A 15,942-nucleotide genomic window follows, 5' to 3' on the forward strand; every position below is an offset into this window, starting at 1 on the left:
GGGTCGGGGCCGGGCCCGGCGCAGGCCGGGGAGGGCTCGCATCAGATCTGACCGCCGCCGACGCGCTAGGGAAGAGCCAGGCTGGCAACGGCAGCCCGCACGCCATCGCGTGCCATCTCCCGCAGCGTCTCCAGCGATCCCGCGCGGGGGAGGAGGCGGCGGACGCGGCAGCCTCCGAGGGGCTCCCGGGGCGCCCCTGATAATCTCCGCTCGAAATAAAGAGGATTGTGACCTAGAGCCCAACGTGGGCCCTGTGCGGCCGGCGCCCGGGGCCCGGCGCTGCGGCTCGCCAGCTCCACGCAGGCCCGCCACGGGCGCGCCCGGTCCCGGCCAGATCCGGGCCCTGCAGTCCGTACAGCATGGCGGCCCCCAGCGTGGCGGCCCGAGCCACGGCCTTCCGTACGGCCGGGCCCGCCACACCGGAACTGCGCTCCCTTCCGCCCAGCTACCGGAAGTCCCCATTTGAAACGGAGGCGGCCGACTCCGAGGGCGCCCTGGCGGTTGCGGCCCCCAGTGTCCCGGACGAGAGCGACGCGGAGCGGCCGGCGCCGGGGTTCGGGCTCCCCCGGGGCGGAGGCTGGGCCGGGGGGCGGGGGGAGCTTCTCTGAGGGGCGGCGGGGCGCGCGGCTGGCCCGCCCGCTCGGTCACACCCGCTCGGCCCCCTTGCAGGCCCCAGCCGGGCGGCCCCGTGACCATGACCAGCGCGGCCAAGACGCTGCACGGCCTGCAGCCCCCCTCGGCGCCGAGCGCAGGGCAGCCCTCAGGTAAGGGCCTCCCTCGGGGAGGGGCGACCTCTCGTGGGGGGGGGGTCCCCCACCCCAGGGAGGGGCCGGTGCCAGCCCAGCCCACTGGCTGGAAGTCGGGCCGCCCCTTCCTCTTCGCCTCTAGGCTGGGGTTGTACCACTTGAGCCACGCCTCCACGTGTAGCTTGTTGGGGATGAGAGTCTCAGGGACTTGGCTGCCTGGGGGGGGGGGGGGGGGGGGGGCTGGCATCAAACCGCTATCCTCGTAGCTCGGCCTCCTCAGGAGCGAGGATTACCGGTGTCAACCAGCAAGGCACCCAGCCCTTCTGTGGTTTCTGCTTGTGGTGAGGTGTCTCGGTGGTTGAGCCGCCTCAGCTAGAGATCCCATGTATACAGCAAGCTCTTAGATACCAGAACATTTGGGGGGGGGGGGGAGGGGGATGGTGCAGCTATTTGTGATCCCTTCCAGATGATTCCTTGCAGTCCTTATGTTGAAGAGTAGTGGCAGGATTGATCTCCGAAGTGAATAGGCTTTTCAGAGTTGTCCTCTTTCCTATTACATACACCTGAAATAGTAATCTTGGCTCAGCAAGGACCAGGCCTTATGGGAAGGAAGAGCCAGATCTCTCCACACAGCTCTGCTGTGTGTGTGTGTGTGTATATAGATATATACACACACATACATATATATATACATATACATATATATGCATACATATATATTTTGTATATATGTGTTGTACATATATATGTATATGTAACCACACCCCTTTACAACTTTTGGACTTCATCTCAGAGTCTGCCTGTCAACCGCTCTCTGTGGGAAGCATTTATAGGGGGATCATGGTACAGGTTGGTCTTGGGAGGAGAAGTGGCTCCCTGTTACAAAAAGGGCCAGAGACATAGCTCAAGTGGTTGGGCTCCTGCCTAACAAGTTCAAAGTCCTGAGTTGGAACTCTAAAACTGCCAGAAAAGAAAGAAGCAGGAGCCGGGCGCTGGTGGCTCACGCCTGTAATCCTAGCTACTCAGGAGGCTGAGATCTGAGGATCACAGTTCAAAGCCAGCCCGGACAGGAGAGACCGTGAGACTCCTATCTCCAATAAACCACCAGAAAACCGGAAGTGGCACGGTAGCTCAAGTGGTAGAGCGCTCGCTTTGAGCTGAAGAGCTGAGGGACAGCGCCCAGGCCCAGAGTTCAAGCCCCACGACCGACAAAAAAAAAAAAAAGAAGCAGGGATTTTCCCCCCTAACTAATATGATTGAGCACTTTGCACCTCATTATTTCAGCTTGATTTAGTTATTATGCCTCTTACATCATGCTTAAGTGGGCCATTTTACAGTGAACACAATGAAGTTAGTATGATCTAGAAAAACATGGCCCAGGGGTGGGGTTCAGTGTAGAGCACTTGCCCAGCATAAGCAAGGCCCTAGGTTTGATCCAAAAAAGAAATACAAAAGCCTGTGTGCGTGTGTGTGCGTGTGTGTATGTGTATGTATGTGTATTTATTGGGTTGGGTGGTAGTGCAGCAATGTACTTACCCCCTGAATAAGCTACTTGAGTAAGACTTGCTGTGAATCTAAATCCTAGAAACCCAGTGTTTGGTAGAGGAGTTATCCAGTCCTGGCCCACAAGAAGATCAGAACAAATGACCACAAATGTATGGGCAGGTAGCAGAGGCAGCTCTCTGGAAGAGCAGAGGAGCTGTGCACTAGTGGTTCATATCTAATTCTAGCTATTAAGGAGGCTGAACTCTGAAGATCAGCGTTCAAAGCCAGTCTGGGCAGGAAAGTCTACAAGACTCTTATCTCCAGTTAACTACCAAAAAGCCAGAAGTAGGGGCTGGGAAGATGGCTCAGTGGTAGAGTGCTTGCCTTGCATGCATGAAGCCCTGGGTTCGATTCCTCAGCACCACATAAACAGAAAAAGCCAGAAGTGGCACTGTGGCTCAAGTGGTAGAGCGCTAGCTTTGAGCTGAAGAGCTGAGGGACAGTGCCCAGGCCCAGAGTTCAGGCCCTATGACTGACAAAAAATAAAAAAATTTTAAAAAATTTTAAAAAGCCAGAAGTAGAGCTGTGGCTCAAGTGGTAACATTGAGCAAAAACGCTAAGGAACAGCAACCTAATCCTTGTTGTCAAGCCCCAGGACTGGCAACCAGAAAAAGGGGGGTAGGGGAGACTGGGAATGTGGCTTAGTGGTAGAGTCCTTGCCTAGCATGTATGACACCTTGGGTTCAATTCTTCAGTACCACATAAAAAGCTAGACATGAGGCTGTGTGCTAGACATGAGGTAGAGTGCTCGCCTTGAGCAAAAAGTAGGTCAGGGACAGTGTCCAGATCCTGAAGTCAAGCCCCAGAACTAGCAAAAAGAGAGAACATGAAAGAGAGAAAGAGAAAGAAGAGAGGGGTAGGGGGAGAGGAGACAGGTAGCGATGAAGGACTACAGCCAGTCTTCCATTTGTTCCACCAGCTATTTCTGGACCTTCTGTCATGTGCCAGATTTCTTCTGGAGGGTTAGGATGGCTTTTGGTGGCAGTAGACACATCATTTAAAAAGCAGCTGGGGGCTGAGAATGTGGCTTAGTGGCAGAGTGCGTGCCTAGCATGCATGAAGCCCTGTGTTCCATTCCTTAGTATCACATAAACGGAAAAAGCCAGAAGTGGCACTGTGGCTCAGGTGGTAGAGCTCTACCCTTGCCCACAGAGAGGCTCAGAAACAGTGCCCAGGCCCTGAGTTTAAGCCCTAGGATGGGCAATAAATAAATAAAATGCAGCTGGAGTGTTGCCTTAGGATGTGTGTAGGGAGCTTAATGAGGTGGCACAGTTGGTTCTGTTGTTGCTTGGTGAAGATTTGGACAAGTTTTACCAACTAACTTCCATTTTCCCTTTAGTTGCCATTACTGTTTGGGGTGAGGGGGGGGCGGGGTGAGGGGAACTGGGGCCTGAACTCAATGCCTTCAGCTCTTGTTCAGTTTTCTTGCTCCTGGCTAGCACTCTACTGCCTTAGTCATGTCTCTAGTCTAGCATCTTTCTGTGTAATTAGAGTTGGGGGTCTTGGACTTTTCTGCACAAACTGACTTTGAACTGCAATCCTCTAGATCTTAACTTCTTGAATATCTAGTATTACAAGTGTGAGCTACAAGTGCCCGGGCTTTGGTTGATATCAATGTCTGTATTCACATTTATTCCACACTTAGCTGTCACAATTGAAGAATTTGGTTTCCCCTACAGTGAGTCTAGAAGTATTTTTTATTTTTAGTTTTTATGTCAGTTCTGGGGCTTTAACTCAGGTCGTGGGTGCCTTCCCTAATCTTCTTTGCTCAAGGCTAGTGTTCTACCACTTGAGCCACAGCTCCACTTCTGGCTATTTTGGTTAATTGGCAATAAGTCTCATAGATTTTCCAATCTGGCTTTGAACTGTGATGCTTAGATCTCAGCCTCCAGAGTAGTTAGGATTATAGGTGTGAGCCTCCAACATCCAGCACAGCAATCTTAATCTGAATTCATCTTCACAAGTTGGGCGTGGCCTGAGAGATTGAAGTCACGTGACTTGGGTGGGGCTGTTAAATACTGCAGTGCTATGCTTGAGGCTTCACCCTCTCGTTTTCCCTTGCAGATTCACAAACTCGAGCTACTTTTAAGAGTCTCCTACCTGTTAAGTCCAAAGAAGTTGATGTTCCCAGACATCCTCATTCAGGAGGCTCAGAGAACGATATTACAAAAGTCACCAAACCAAAACGAGATATTGGGTGAGGGCAGATCATTGGTATCTGTGGCTTTGTGGTAGAGCGCTTGCCTAGCGTATGTATACTGTGAGTCAGGTCCACAGCACTGAGAGAGAGGAAGAGAGGACAAGACCTTGCTAGAAATGATTCGGTGCCAAGATTAAATACCAGGGCATGAGAGCAAAGGCACCAGAATGACAAGACAAGCTGTGGGTGGGGACACAAAGCCCTACAGCGCTGAGGTGGTTGTTTAGGGTCCCCTGTGTTGACTTAGCCAGAGTTGTGAAAAAGGTATTCTTTTCCTCTCACTTGATCTGAGTGCACTGAGGCCTCATCAAGGCCAGGTACCAGCCTGAGGAGCAGGCATGGAAGGTGGGAGCTAGCTCTTAGTGGAGGTTGCTGGTCTGAGCAGCCTCTAGTCCCAGTTAAGTGTGCTGCTCTGATTCATTTCTTCATTTTTGCTTCTCTAGGCAGATGAAAGCTGCAGAGACTACCATCAGGAAAACCCTCCGAAAGGGGTGAGCATCAGGGAGAACTAAGCTGGCCCAGGGCCGTGGGTAATGACAACCCCACTGGTATCTTACATTCACTAGTGGGACTGTTTAACATGACACAGTCTGGGTACCACTTTAGATACTGAGGGAAATTTTCATGAGAGTTGTTGTCAGGTAAGAATTGGTAGTGCGGGTGGGGGGGAGGGGGTGGGGGGGAAGGGAGGGGCACGGGGTTGGAGGGAGTGAGGGTGGAGTGTAGTTGAAGAGGTGGTAAGACAGGGATGGTAGAGGAAAAACAGAGGATAAGAAACATATTCATTACCTTGCTCATGTAACTGTAACCCCCTGTACAGTATCTTCACAATAAATAACTTATTAAAAAAAAAGAAAAGAATTGGTAGTACCATCTTGAGTCCCAGACAAGAGCTTTTGGGCCTCCTGGCAAGACTCCTGTTCATGACCTACAAACAGGAGTGTGAAGCTTCTGGACTTGAAGGACTGGGATAGGAAGTCAGGATAACTATTCTGGCAATGGAGACAAACATGCTGGTCAGTCTATAAACATCATAATTATCTGAAAATTCTGTATACTTAATTCCAAATCTATTAACATGGTTTTTTTTTTTTTGGGGGGGTCCGGTCGTGGGGCCTGAACTCTGGGCTTGGGTGCTGTCCCTCAGCTCTTCAGCTCAAGGCTAGCTCTCTACCACTTGAGCTACAGCACCACTTCCGGCTTTTTTTTTTCTTTTTGCTTATGTGGTGCTGAGGAATCGAACTCAGGGCCTCAGGCATGCAAGGCAAGCGCTCTACCACTGAGCCACCTTCCCAGCCCTATTAACATGTTTTGAGTTGTTAGGATCCCCTGTTTTGACTCAGCAAAAGTTGTGAGAAAGGGGTTCTTTTCCCATACTTGCTCTGAGTAGACTGAGACAGATGAACCAGTCACCCCCAGTGGCTGACAGCTGTAAATCCCAGCTACTCAGAGACTGATCCAAGGGTCACAGCTCAAAGCCAGCCTGGGCAAGAAAGTCTGAGACTCCTCATCTCCATTAACCACCAAAAAGCCAGCAATGGAACTGTGGCTTAAGTGGTAGAGCACTAGACTTGAGCACAAAAGCTCAGGGACAGCACCCAGTCTGAGTTTAACCCTAGGACTGGCATGCACACGCACACACACACAAGTCTTAAAGACAAGCTAGCGTAGTGACACAGGCCTGTAATCCAGCACCTGGAAGCCTAAGGCGGGAGGACTGTGAGTTTGAGACATCCTGAACTATAGAGCCTGACACTGTCAAAAAATCACAACTGAATTCTCCGTAGTGAAGGTTCAGTATTGGTAGTGATGATAGTGAGTATTATTAAATGCTTACCATGTGTCAGCACCTGGATTAAGTATTGTCATGAATTTATTCTCTCATAATGAAATATAGTTGCTCTTTTGACTCTAGAAATGAAAGAGTAGAGCGTGAAATTTTTTTTTTTTTTGGTTGGTCATGGGGCTTGAACTCTGGGCCTGGGCTCTGCCCCTCAGCTCTTCAGCTCAAGGCGAGCGCTCTACCACTTGAGCCACAACACCACTTCCGGTTTTCTAGTGGTTTATTAGAGATAAGAGTCTCACGGACTTCTCTGCCTGGGCTGGCTTTGAACCTCGATCCTCAGATCTCAGCCTCCTGAGTAGCTAGGATTACAGGTGTGAGCCACCGGCGCCCGGCGAACATGAAGTTATATACCAATGTGTCAAAAAGATAGAATTCAAACCCATTTGAATAATTCCCTCTTCATGTAAGCAACTGTTGTTACAGCTACAAGCCACTGGGTAAGCAAAGGTCAGAGGAAGACCTCAAGGATAAGAACCAGCTTTTAGAGGCTGTCAACCAGCAGTTGCACCAGAAGTTGACGGAAACTCAGGTAGGAGCCCCACATCTCCTTTGTGAGGGCGAGGCTTGTGGGAAATGCGAGGGAGCAAGTTGCCCAAGGGTACTGAGAGAAGCCAGTGTTCTTTGAGCTTGGTTGACCAAAAGCACATGCAAGGAAGACCTGTCATTTGTGGGGCACTTCCTGACCTGTCTGTGGCACTCCAATAGGAAGAACTGAAAGATCTGACTCAGAAGGTGGAGCTGCTGGAGAGGTTCCAGGACAACTGCTTAGCAATTTTGGAGAGCAAGGGCCTCAACCCAGGTGAGAGACATCACTCTGCCATCTTCCGAAGAGTCAGCGCAGGGCTAATCAGCAGTACAGCATTGCTGCCCAGTGGTGTGGGAGCTGCTTCACTATGCCCTGAAAATCGAGAGTTCACTCTTCTCAGTTGATGTTGGTTGATTTTTTGGTTTTTGTGTTTTGTTTTTTTGGCGGTCCAGGGATCTGAACTCTGGGCCTGGGCACTGTCCCTCAGCCCTTCAGCTCAAGGCTAGCGCTCTACCACTTGAGCCACAGAGCCACTTCCAGCTTTTTCTGCTTATGTGGTGCTGAGAAATCAAACCCAGGACCTCATGAATGCAGGGCAAGCACTCTACCACTGAGCCACCTTCCCAGCCCCTTGACATTGGTTTTCATTTGTATTGTTTCTTGAGACAGGGTCTCTATAGCCACACTGGTCTTTAACCCACTAGATAGCTCAGGGTGACTTTGAACACTTGTTCCTCCTGCCTCAGCCTCCCAAGTGCTGAGTTTATGTGGGAAGTAGCAAAGGGAGCTCAGCTTACATGCAGAAGGAAATAGTATAAACATAGAAACATCACACAAAGGTGATTCCTGTTTAAACACTGTTTGTAGAAAATAGGAATTGCCTAGAGATTGTGAGGCAGCTCAAGCCAAATACAGGAGTCAATGACTGCCCAGGAAGGGTCCCTGGCCCCTGACCTAAGAGACTGCCAGGAGAGGTCCCTGGTCTCTGACTTAAGAGACTGCCAGGGAGAGGTCCCTGGCTTCTGACCTAAGAGATTAAGCAATGCTGACTCTGAATGGACTGGATAAACTGCAGGATCCCTTGGGCAAAAAAAGCTCAGATATAGTGCCCAGGTCTTGAGTTCAAATTCCAGGACGCGCATAAACAAATGCAGAATGCCCAGGAGTAGACATACAGAGAAGTTTCCCTCAGGAATACACCTGTGGTTGTTTTAGAGCTATGTTCCATTGAGGGTATTGTTCGCAGGTGAGGCTGACTTTGTTGCTTCCATGCTTTCTAGGCAGTGAGACCCTGGCTTCACAGCAAGAACTCACCACGGATCACTCGGACTCTATGGTGAGGGCATGAGTGTGAATGCATGGGGCCCTGTGACCCAGGGATCTGTAGATCTAAGATCTCTACCTGTGCTCAGCAAACCCCAGAAGCTTTGCTTTTCCATGAACAAGGGAATGTGTACTTAACAGCATATTTTAGATGAAGGGTAGCTGTGAACTTAATGTAAGTAGGTCTTACTTGAAAGTGTACTTCTTTAAAACACGTACAGGGAGGGGGGGCAGGGATGTGGCCCAGTGGGAAAGGACTTGCCGTGCATGCATGATGTCCTGGGTTCATTTCCCAGCACTGTTGTCAGAAACATGATAGGGTAAACTTGTACAGAGAACTTCCTATTCTCTCCATTCTTCACTTTTTAAATTTCTCCCCTACTCCTTTGCTGAGAACGGTATGATGCATTTCTCCAGCCTGTTATATTTGAACGCACGGTTTTCTGTTGTTTGCTTTTTTAAAGAAGGAAGGTAATGCATATAGGCTTACTGTTTTTGAAATTTGTCTGACTTCTTCCCCTGAGAGATCACTTGTCATCTTCAACTCAGAATGGATCCTTCCTCAGCTCTTATAAGCAGTGGATATAGCACAGAGCACATTATAGTACATGGACTTGGTATCTCAAGACCTGTGGGAAGACCCAATTATTGGGTCTGGTTGCTTCAGATGGTTTGGATAAATACTGGAGTACTGCAGAGGACGTAGAGGATGTCTTTGCTCTACTTAAGATGTAGAAGTCTGTAGTACTTAGAAATTATTCCTATAAAGGACCTTTAAGGGGCCTCAATGAAGAGTCCACAGTAAGTGATGAATGAGTGGAAGAACATTAGCCATCGCCTAATCCAGCTCTCCTTTTATTTGAAGATTTATCACATTTGCTTTCCTCTTAGTTGCTATTAGAAACGCTGCAAGATGAGCTGAAGCTTTTTAATGAAACTGCCAGGAAGCAGATGGAGGAGTTACAGGTGAGGGGCCAATGGTATCTTAAGGCAGTACTGTTGTGTTCTACCACTTTGGAAGACTGATGGAGAAGTACTTCCCTCTCTTCTCCCTGTTTTTGTTTTTGAGACAGGGTCTTGCTAAGTAGCCCAGGCTAGCCTCAAACTTAGTATTTTCCTGCCTCAGCCTCTTAATCCCTCTTGGGTTTACAAATGTGTGCCATTATGCTTGGGTTTTTGATTTTTGTTTTTTGGTTTTTTTTTTCCTGGTCCTGGGGCTTGAACTCTGGGCTTGGGCAATACCCAGAGCTTTTGTGCTCTAAGCTAGTGCTCTAGCACTGGAGCCACAGCTCCACCTCCAGCTGTTTGTGGTTTAATTGGAGATGAGTCTCACAGACTTTTCTGCCTAGACTGACTTCAAATTGGGATCATCAGATCTCAGCCTCCTGAGTAGCTAGAATTACAGGAGTGAGCCACTAGTGCCCAGCTACTTGGCCTTTTTTTTTCCCCCTTTGGAGCCAGTCCTGGGGCTTGAAATCAGAGCCTGAGCACTGTTCCTAAGCTTTTTTTATTCAAAGCTAGTGCTGTACCACTTGATCCATAGCTCTTCTTCCATCTTTTTTCTGGTTAGTTGGATCTCAGAGTCTCACAGATTTTTCTGGCCAGGCTCGCTTCAAACTGCAATCTTCAGATCTCAGACTCCTGAGTAGTCAAGATTATAGGCCTGCCGGGTGCCGATGGCTCACACCTGTAATCCTAGCTACTGAGGAGGCTGAGATCTGAGGATCATGGTTCAAAGCTAGCCCAGGCAGGAAAGTCCATGAGACTCTTATCTCCAATAAGCCACTAGAAAACTGGAAGTGGAGCTGTGGCTCAAATGGTAGAGTGCTCAAGGTGAGCACTCTTGAGCTGAAGAGCTGAGGGACAGCGCTCAGTCCCAGAGTTCAAGCCCCATAACTGACAAAAAAGATTACAGGCCTGAGCCACCAGATGCCCAACTATTAATAAACTATTTTGAATTAATTTTAGATTTACAGAAAAGTTGTAAAAATAATACAAAAAATTGAATTTCTTTAATAGAAACATTTTATAGTTGTCATATACCCCAACATTGGTGTATGTATTGTTAACTGAATTCCAGGCCTATATTTTACCAGATTTTTCCCAATAATTTTTTTTTTCTGTTCCTGAACACAGAAGAGCTTGCATCTGGGTCTGGGGCTGTAGCTCAGAAATGTGCACATGTGTCAGTGGACACTGACAGAATGAGATTGTGCAAAAGCCCTGCCGTGGGAGTGTGGCATCCCAAGGATGAGGCCTGCACTGCAAACATCAGCATGCTTTTCCTTTTTCTTTTTTCTTTCTTTCTTTTTTTTTTTTTTTTTGGTCAGTTATGGGGCTTGAACTCTGGGCCTGGGTGCTGTAGCTCAGCTCTTCAGCTCATGGCAAATGCTCAGTTCAAGGCTAGCTCTCTACCACTTGAGCCACAGAAATAAGAGTCTTATGGACTTTGCTGCCTGGCTGGCTTTGAATTGCGATCCTCAGCTCTCAGCTTCCTGAGTAGCTAGGATTACAGGCGTGAGCAACTGTTGCCCAGCCAGGATTTTTAATTCTGGCTGCTTCCACTTGCTTGTGTAAGTCTTCCACTTGTTGGATGAGACATAGAGGATATTTTTGCTCTTTTTTTAGGCATAGCAGTCTGTGGTATAGAGACATTGCCTAACACCAATACAGATAAACAAAATCAAAAGATAGAAAATACAGTGTCTGTTGGTTTTCTACTGGTCTTCTTCAAGGGAATAAAAGCCTGGTGTTCCAGTGTGGGCATTGTCTCGTGACTCAAGAGTTTTGGACTGGGATGGAAATGGTGCTGTGGCTCAAGTGGTAGAGCGCTAGCCTTGAGCTGAAAAACTGAAGGACAGCGCCCAGGCCCAGAGTTCAAGCCCCATGACCAACAAAAGAAAAAGAGTTTAGGCTGGGAATGTAGCTTAGTGTTAGAGTGCTTGCCTACCATGGGTGAAGCCCTGGGTTCAATTCCTTAGTACCACATAAAAAGCTGGAAGTAGCACTGTGGCTCAAGTAGTAGAGTGCTAGCCTTGAGCTTCTTTTGCTCAGTGACAGCACCCAGGCCCCAAGTTAAAGCCCCAGGACTGGCCACCCCTCACACACACCCCTCCCCCCCCCCCCCCCCACCACACACAAAAAAAAGTAAAAGTTTTGTGTGATTTTTTTTTTTTCTTTCTTCTTTTGTAATGCTTTGCTTTGCAGGCCTTAAAGGTAAAGTTGAAGATGAAAGAAGAAGAAAGAATCCGATTCCTGGAACAGCAAACTCTGTGTAATGATCAAGCCAGTGACATTTCAGTAGCCTTGGAGGAAATGGAGCAGCTATTAGAAATGTAATAAAAGGCAGGGGCCAGGTGGCTCCCACTTGGGGTAAACTCAGAGGAAGCCATGTAGGATATCTTCTTGGCCATAATCTTGAACTCTCCATCCCCAATTGACAACTTTTTCTACAGTAGGATTCAGGGCAGTTTATACTGAATGGGAGTTCCTCTTCTAAGCCATTTTCCCTAGCTTCAGATTGGTCAGTTCTGAGCTTCACTTGTAGATAATGGAGGCCTACACAAGGGTCCTGGAGGCTTGACTCCACCTCCTAGGCCATAAAACAGCCCACCATTAGAATCAGGAGACTTAATCAGCTACAGTTGAAGAATCGAGGAAGTCACAGGCAGATTTGCAGAAAGCAACCCTTAATTACAGTGGAGCAGAGGTGCACACAGGAGACATCATTGAGTCATGGACAGAATAGTACTTCATTGTCAATTTATGAAACTGGACTTGCAAATAATACATCTTGGAGCTTTTCATCCAAATGACATCTGTCTGTTTGTTTTTAAGTACTACTTTTGAAATAAATATTTTAAATATTCTGACTGTAACACTGAGGAATGAAAATAGACTTCTTTTTTTTTTTTTTTTTTGTCGGTCGTGGGGCTTGAACTCTGGGCCTGGGCGCTATCCCTCAGCTCTTCAGCTCAAGGCGAGCACTCTACCACTTGAGCTACAGCGCCACTTCCGGTTTTCTGGTGGTTTATTGGAGATAGGAGTCTCACGGTCTCTCCTGCCTGGGCTGGCTTTGAACCGCGATCCTCAGATCTCAGCCTCCTGAGGAGCTAGGATTACAGGCGTGAGCCACCAGCGCCCGGCTTGAAAATAGACTTCTAAAGCTGGTGCTAGTGGCTCTTACGTATAATCCTACCTTCCTCAGGAGGCTGAGATCTGGAGGAACACCATTTGAAGCCAGCTCAGGCAGAAAAGTCTGTATGAGTACATCTCCAATTAGCTAACAAAATGTCAGGCCTTGTTATAAGCAAGACACCTGAGCCCCAGAGCACAAGGCCTTGAGTTAGTTCTACACTGGTACAAAATAAGGATATAGGGCTGGGAAGGTGGCTCAGTGGTAGAGTGCTTGCCTTGCATGCATGAGGCCCTGGGTTCCATTCCTCAGTACCATATAAACAGAAAAAGCTGGAAGTGGTGCTGTGGCTCTAGTGGTAGAGTGCTCGCCTTGAGCTGAAGAGCTGAGTGACAGCGTCCAGGCCCAGAGTTCAGGCCCCACGACTGACCAAAAAGAAAAGGAGAAATAACCTTTTAACCTAAATATCTCATCTGAACATTATATTAAACTCAGGATATTCTCACTGATCTAGAATATTTTTCCTCCACTCTTAAGTACCTGTCACTATCACCCCACCCACTCCCCCTACCCCCCGCCTTCCTCGGTTCTCCATTTGTAGCAGTGAGTGCTAGGTTCCATCCACCACATCTCCCTGTGTACTCTTTGCCTGGCACACCCAGAACTGGGCCTAATGCCATACATCCCATAGTCCACCTCCTGAAGTCTGCAGCACCTTCCCCTTAGGTTTACCCAAGACAGCCATATTTTCTTCTGTAGTCCTTGTAGGTGGGCCTTTGTTCTAGTCATTTCCCTTGTTGCTCTTCCCGCTTTCTTCACCACACCTTCCCATTCCATCATAAGTATCTTCAAGGCTTTCCAGAGACCCCACCTTTGCTTAAAGCAATAATAATTGTTTACCCTTGGAGAGTTATATCTGGAATATTTTGTACATAGAGAAGGGCTAATTTTTTTCCTTGTGCACATTTTTAGGATTGTCTCATTTAAAAGATTGTTGGTTGGGGCTGGGAAGGTGACTCAGTGGTAGAGCACTTGCCTTGCATGCCTGAGGCCCTGGGTTCGATTCTTCAGCACCACATAAGAAAAAAGCCGGAAGTGGTGCTGTGGCTCAAGTGGTAGAGTGCTAGCCTTGAGCTGAAGAGCTGAGGGACAGCGCCCAAGCCCAGAGTTCAGGCCCCACGACCAGACCTAAAAAAAAAAAAGATTGTTGGTTTTCTTTGTTGTTGGTTTTGTTTCATTTTGTTAGGTGTAGGGCTTGAACTCAGGGCCTGGGCACTGTCCCTGAGCTTTTTTTTTTTTTTTGGTCGGTCGTGGGGCCTGAACTCTGGGACTGGGCACTGTCCCTCAGCTCTTCAGCTCAAGGCGAGCGCTCTACCACTTGAGCCACAGCACCACTTCTGGTTTTCTGGTGGTTTATTGGAGATAGGAGTCTCACGCTCTTTCCTGCCCAGGCTGGCTTTGAACCGCGATCCTCAGATCTCAGCCTCCTCAGTAGCTAGGATTACAGGTGTGAGGCACCAGCACCCGGCTGTCCCTGAACTTTTTCACTCAAAGCTAGCACTCTACCACTTCAAGCCACAGCTTCTCTTCCAGTTTTCTGGTGGTTAACTGGAGATAAGAGTCTCACAAAGTTTCCTGCCTAGGCTGGCTTCGAACCATTCATCTCAGACCTCAGCCTCTGAATAGCTAGGATTACAGGTGTGAGCCACTGGCACCTGGCTTAAAAGATTGTTTTCTCAAGTAAATTTGTAATTGACATTTTTGGCAGAGAACAAAAGCAATGCTTCCTTGGAAGAAGATATGGACCCTCACAGTCCACTCTTGGAGTCAACCCTCCCTAATTTCCACCTAGGTGTATAACTAGGAGGCCTCTCTTTCCTCTGCTGTCAGCTTGTGTCTCCCAGTTCTTACCCAAAGAATTCTTTCTCAGAGAAACCCCATGTCCTCAGCCCTCAGTTCTTCCACTTTGGCATCTGTCCCTGGTGAACTCACACCTAGAACCAGATCATGCACCTGCAGGCTTTGACCTGGTTAACTCAGGTACATGTGTTGGCACAGCCCTGGCAGTGGCACCCTGTCCCCCACCCCTTCAGCTGATAAATGGTGTTACCCAACCTGGAGTAGGCAAATGCTTTTGCCTCAATACTAGTCAGCCCTTTCCCCTTTCCTCAATAGAAGATGCTACAAACCTCTGTGATAGTAAAATCCTACCATCTTCCTAAGTACTGAGGCCTCAGCCCTCAAGTGCACCCAGCCTTTCTCCATGGTCATAGACCTGGCCTGACCTGCTCAGCCAACAATTGTGTTTTGCCTACTAGGGCCTATACATTGCCATCTTTATGCTTTCTCTTTGTGAAAAACTCAGTTTAAAACACTCGAGTTCTTTACGTGTGTGTGTGTGTGTGTGTGTGTGTGTGTGTGTATCTTTATGCTTTCTCTTTGTGAAAAACTCAGTTTAAAACACTTGAGTTCTTTTTTTTTGTGTGTGTGGGGGGGGTGGGGGGGTGCTGGTACCAGGCCTTGAACTTGGCTTGTGCATTGTCCCTTAGCTTTTCTCTCAAGTCTGGCTCTACTAGACCCATACCTCTACTTCTGGGTTTTTGCTAGTTAACTGAAAGTAAGTTTCACAGATCTTTTGGTCCAAGCTGGCTTTGAACCGTTCAGATCTCAGCCTTCTGGGTAACTAGAATTATAGGCATGAACCACCAACATCTGGCCTACATCCATTTTAAAAAGTGAAGCAAGGGGCTGGGAAGGTGGCTCAGTGGTAGAGCGCTTGCCTTGCATGCCTGAGGCCCTGGGTTCAATTCCTCAGCACCACATAAGCAAAAAGAAAAAAGCCGGAAGTGGCGCTGTGGCTCAAGTGGTAGAGCGCTAGCCTTGAGCTGAAGAGCTGAGGGACAGCACCCAGGCCCAGAGTTCAGGCCCCACGACCGGACCCAAAAAAAAAAAAAAAAAAAAGAAGCAAGCTGGGCACCAGTGGCTCATGCCTGTAAGCCTAATTACTCAGGAGGCTGAGATCTGAGGATCACAGTTGAAAGCCAACCCAGGCAGGAAAGTCCATGAGACTTCTGTGGCTCAAGTGGTAGAGTGCTAGCCTTAAGTTGAGGGACAGTTCCCAGGCCCAGAGTTCAAGCCCTACAACCGATGAAAAAAAAAAAAGCAAAATGAGCCCAGAATTACCTCTTTTATGTGGGCCCAGTGACAGAGCATGTGTTTAACATGTACAGCGCCCTGGGTTTAAACCGTATACCTCAGAAAACAAAACTATCTTTGTTCTTTTAGCTACTACGTTCCCTATATTCATTGCCACATTTCTCAAGGAGAGTGTTTACTCTTTCTCTCTCCCAATTTACCTTCAAAATACACAAGTGAGAAATTGATATGAAATAGCTAAATTAGGCAAATTTAGAACACACAAAAGTTTTCCAACACACAAGAAAGAGTAGAGTTGCTGCCACCAGGTCTATGATTGGAGTGATAGATGAGCTCTGGAAATGGATAATGGTGATGGTATCATAGTATTGTGAGTATAATCAGTGTAACTTAAGAAAGGTCTGGGGGCTAGGTGCCAGTGGCTCATGCCTATAATCCTAGCTACTCAGAAGGCTAAAATCTGAG

The 15,942-nt window shown here is 48.1% G+C and overlaps 1 protein-coding gene across 1 annotated transcript; it reads left to right on the forward strand.

Annotated features, from left to right (window-relative positions):
- Positions 1-359: 359 nt before the first annotated feature.
- Positions 360-12,064, forward strand: Knstrn (kinetochore localized astrin (SPAG5) binding protein). Its single transcript, XM_042687583.1, has 9 exons — positions 360-553; positions 670-764; positions 4,356-4,488; positions 4,935-4,982; positions 6,761-6,866; positions 7,043-7,136; positions 8,144-8,199; positions 9,078-9,152; positions 11,394-12,064. Exons 1-9 carry the CDS (start codon positions 360-362, stop codon positions 11,523-11,525), a joined length of 933 nt encoding a protein of 310 aa, XP_042543517.1. The 3' UTR covers positions 11,526-12,064.
- Positions 12,065-15,942: the final 3,878 nt, after the last annotated feature.

Source organism: Dipodomys spectabilis, unplaced genomic scaffold, assembly GCF_019054845.1.
Source record: "Dipodomys spectabilis isolate Male_0828 unplaced genomic scaffold, ASM1905484v1 ptg000108l, whole genome shotgun sequence".
NCBI lineage: Eukaryota > Metazoa > Chordata > Mammalia > Rodentia > Heteromyidae > Dipodomys > Dipodomys spectabilis.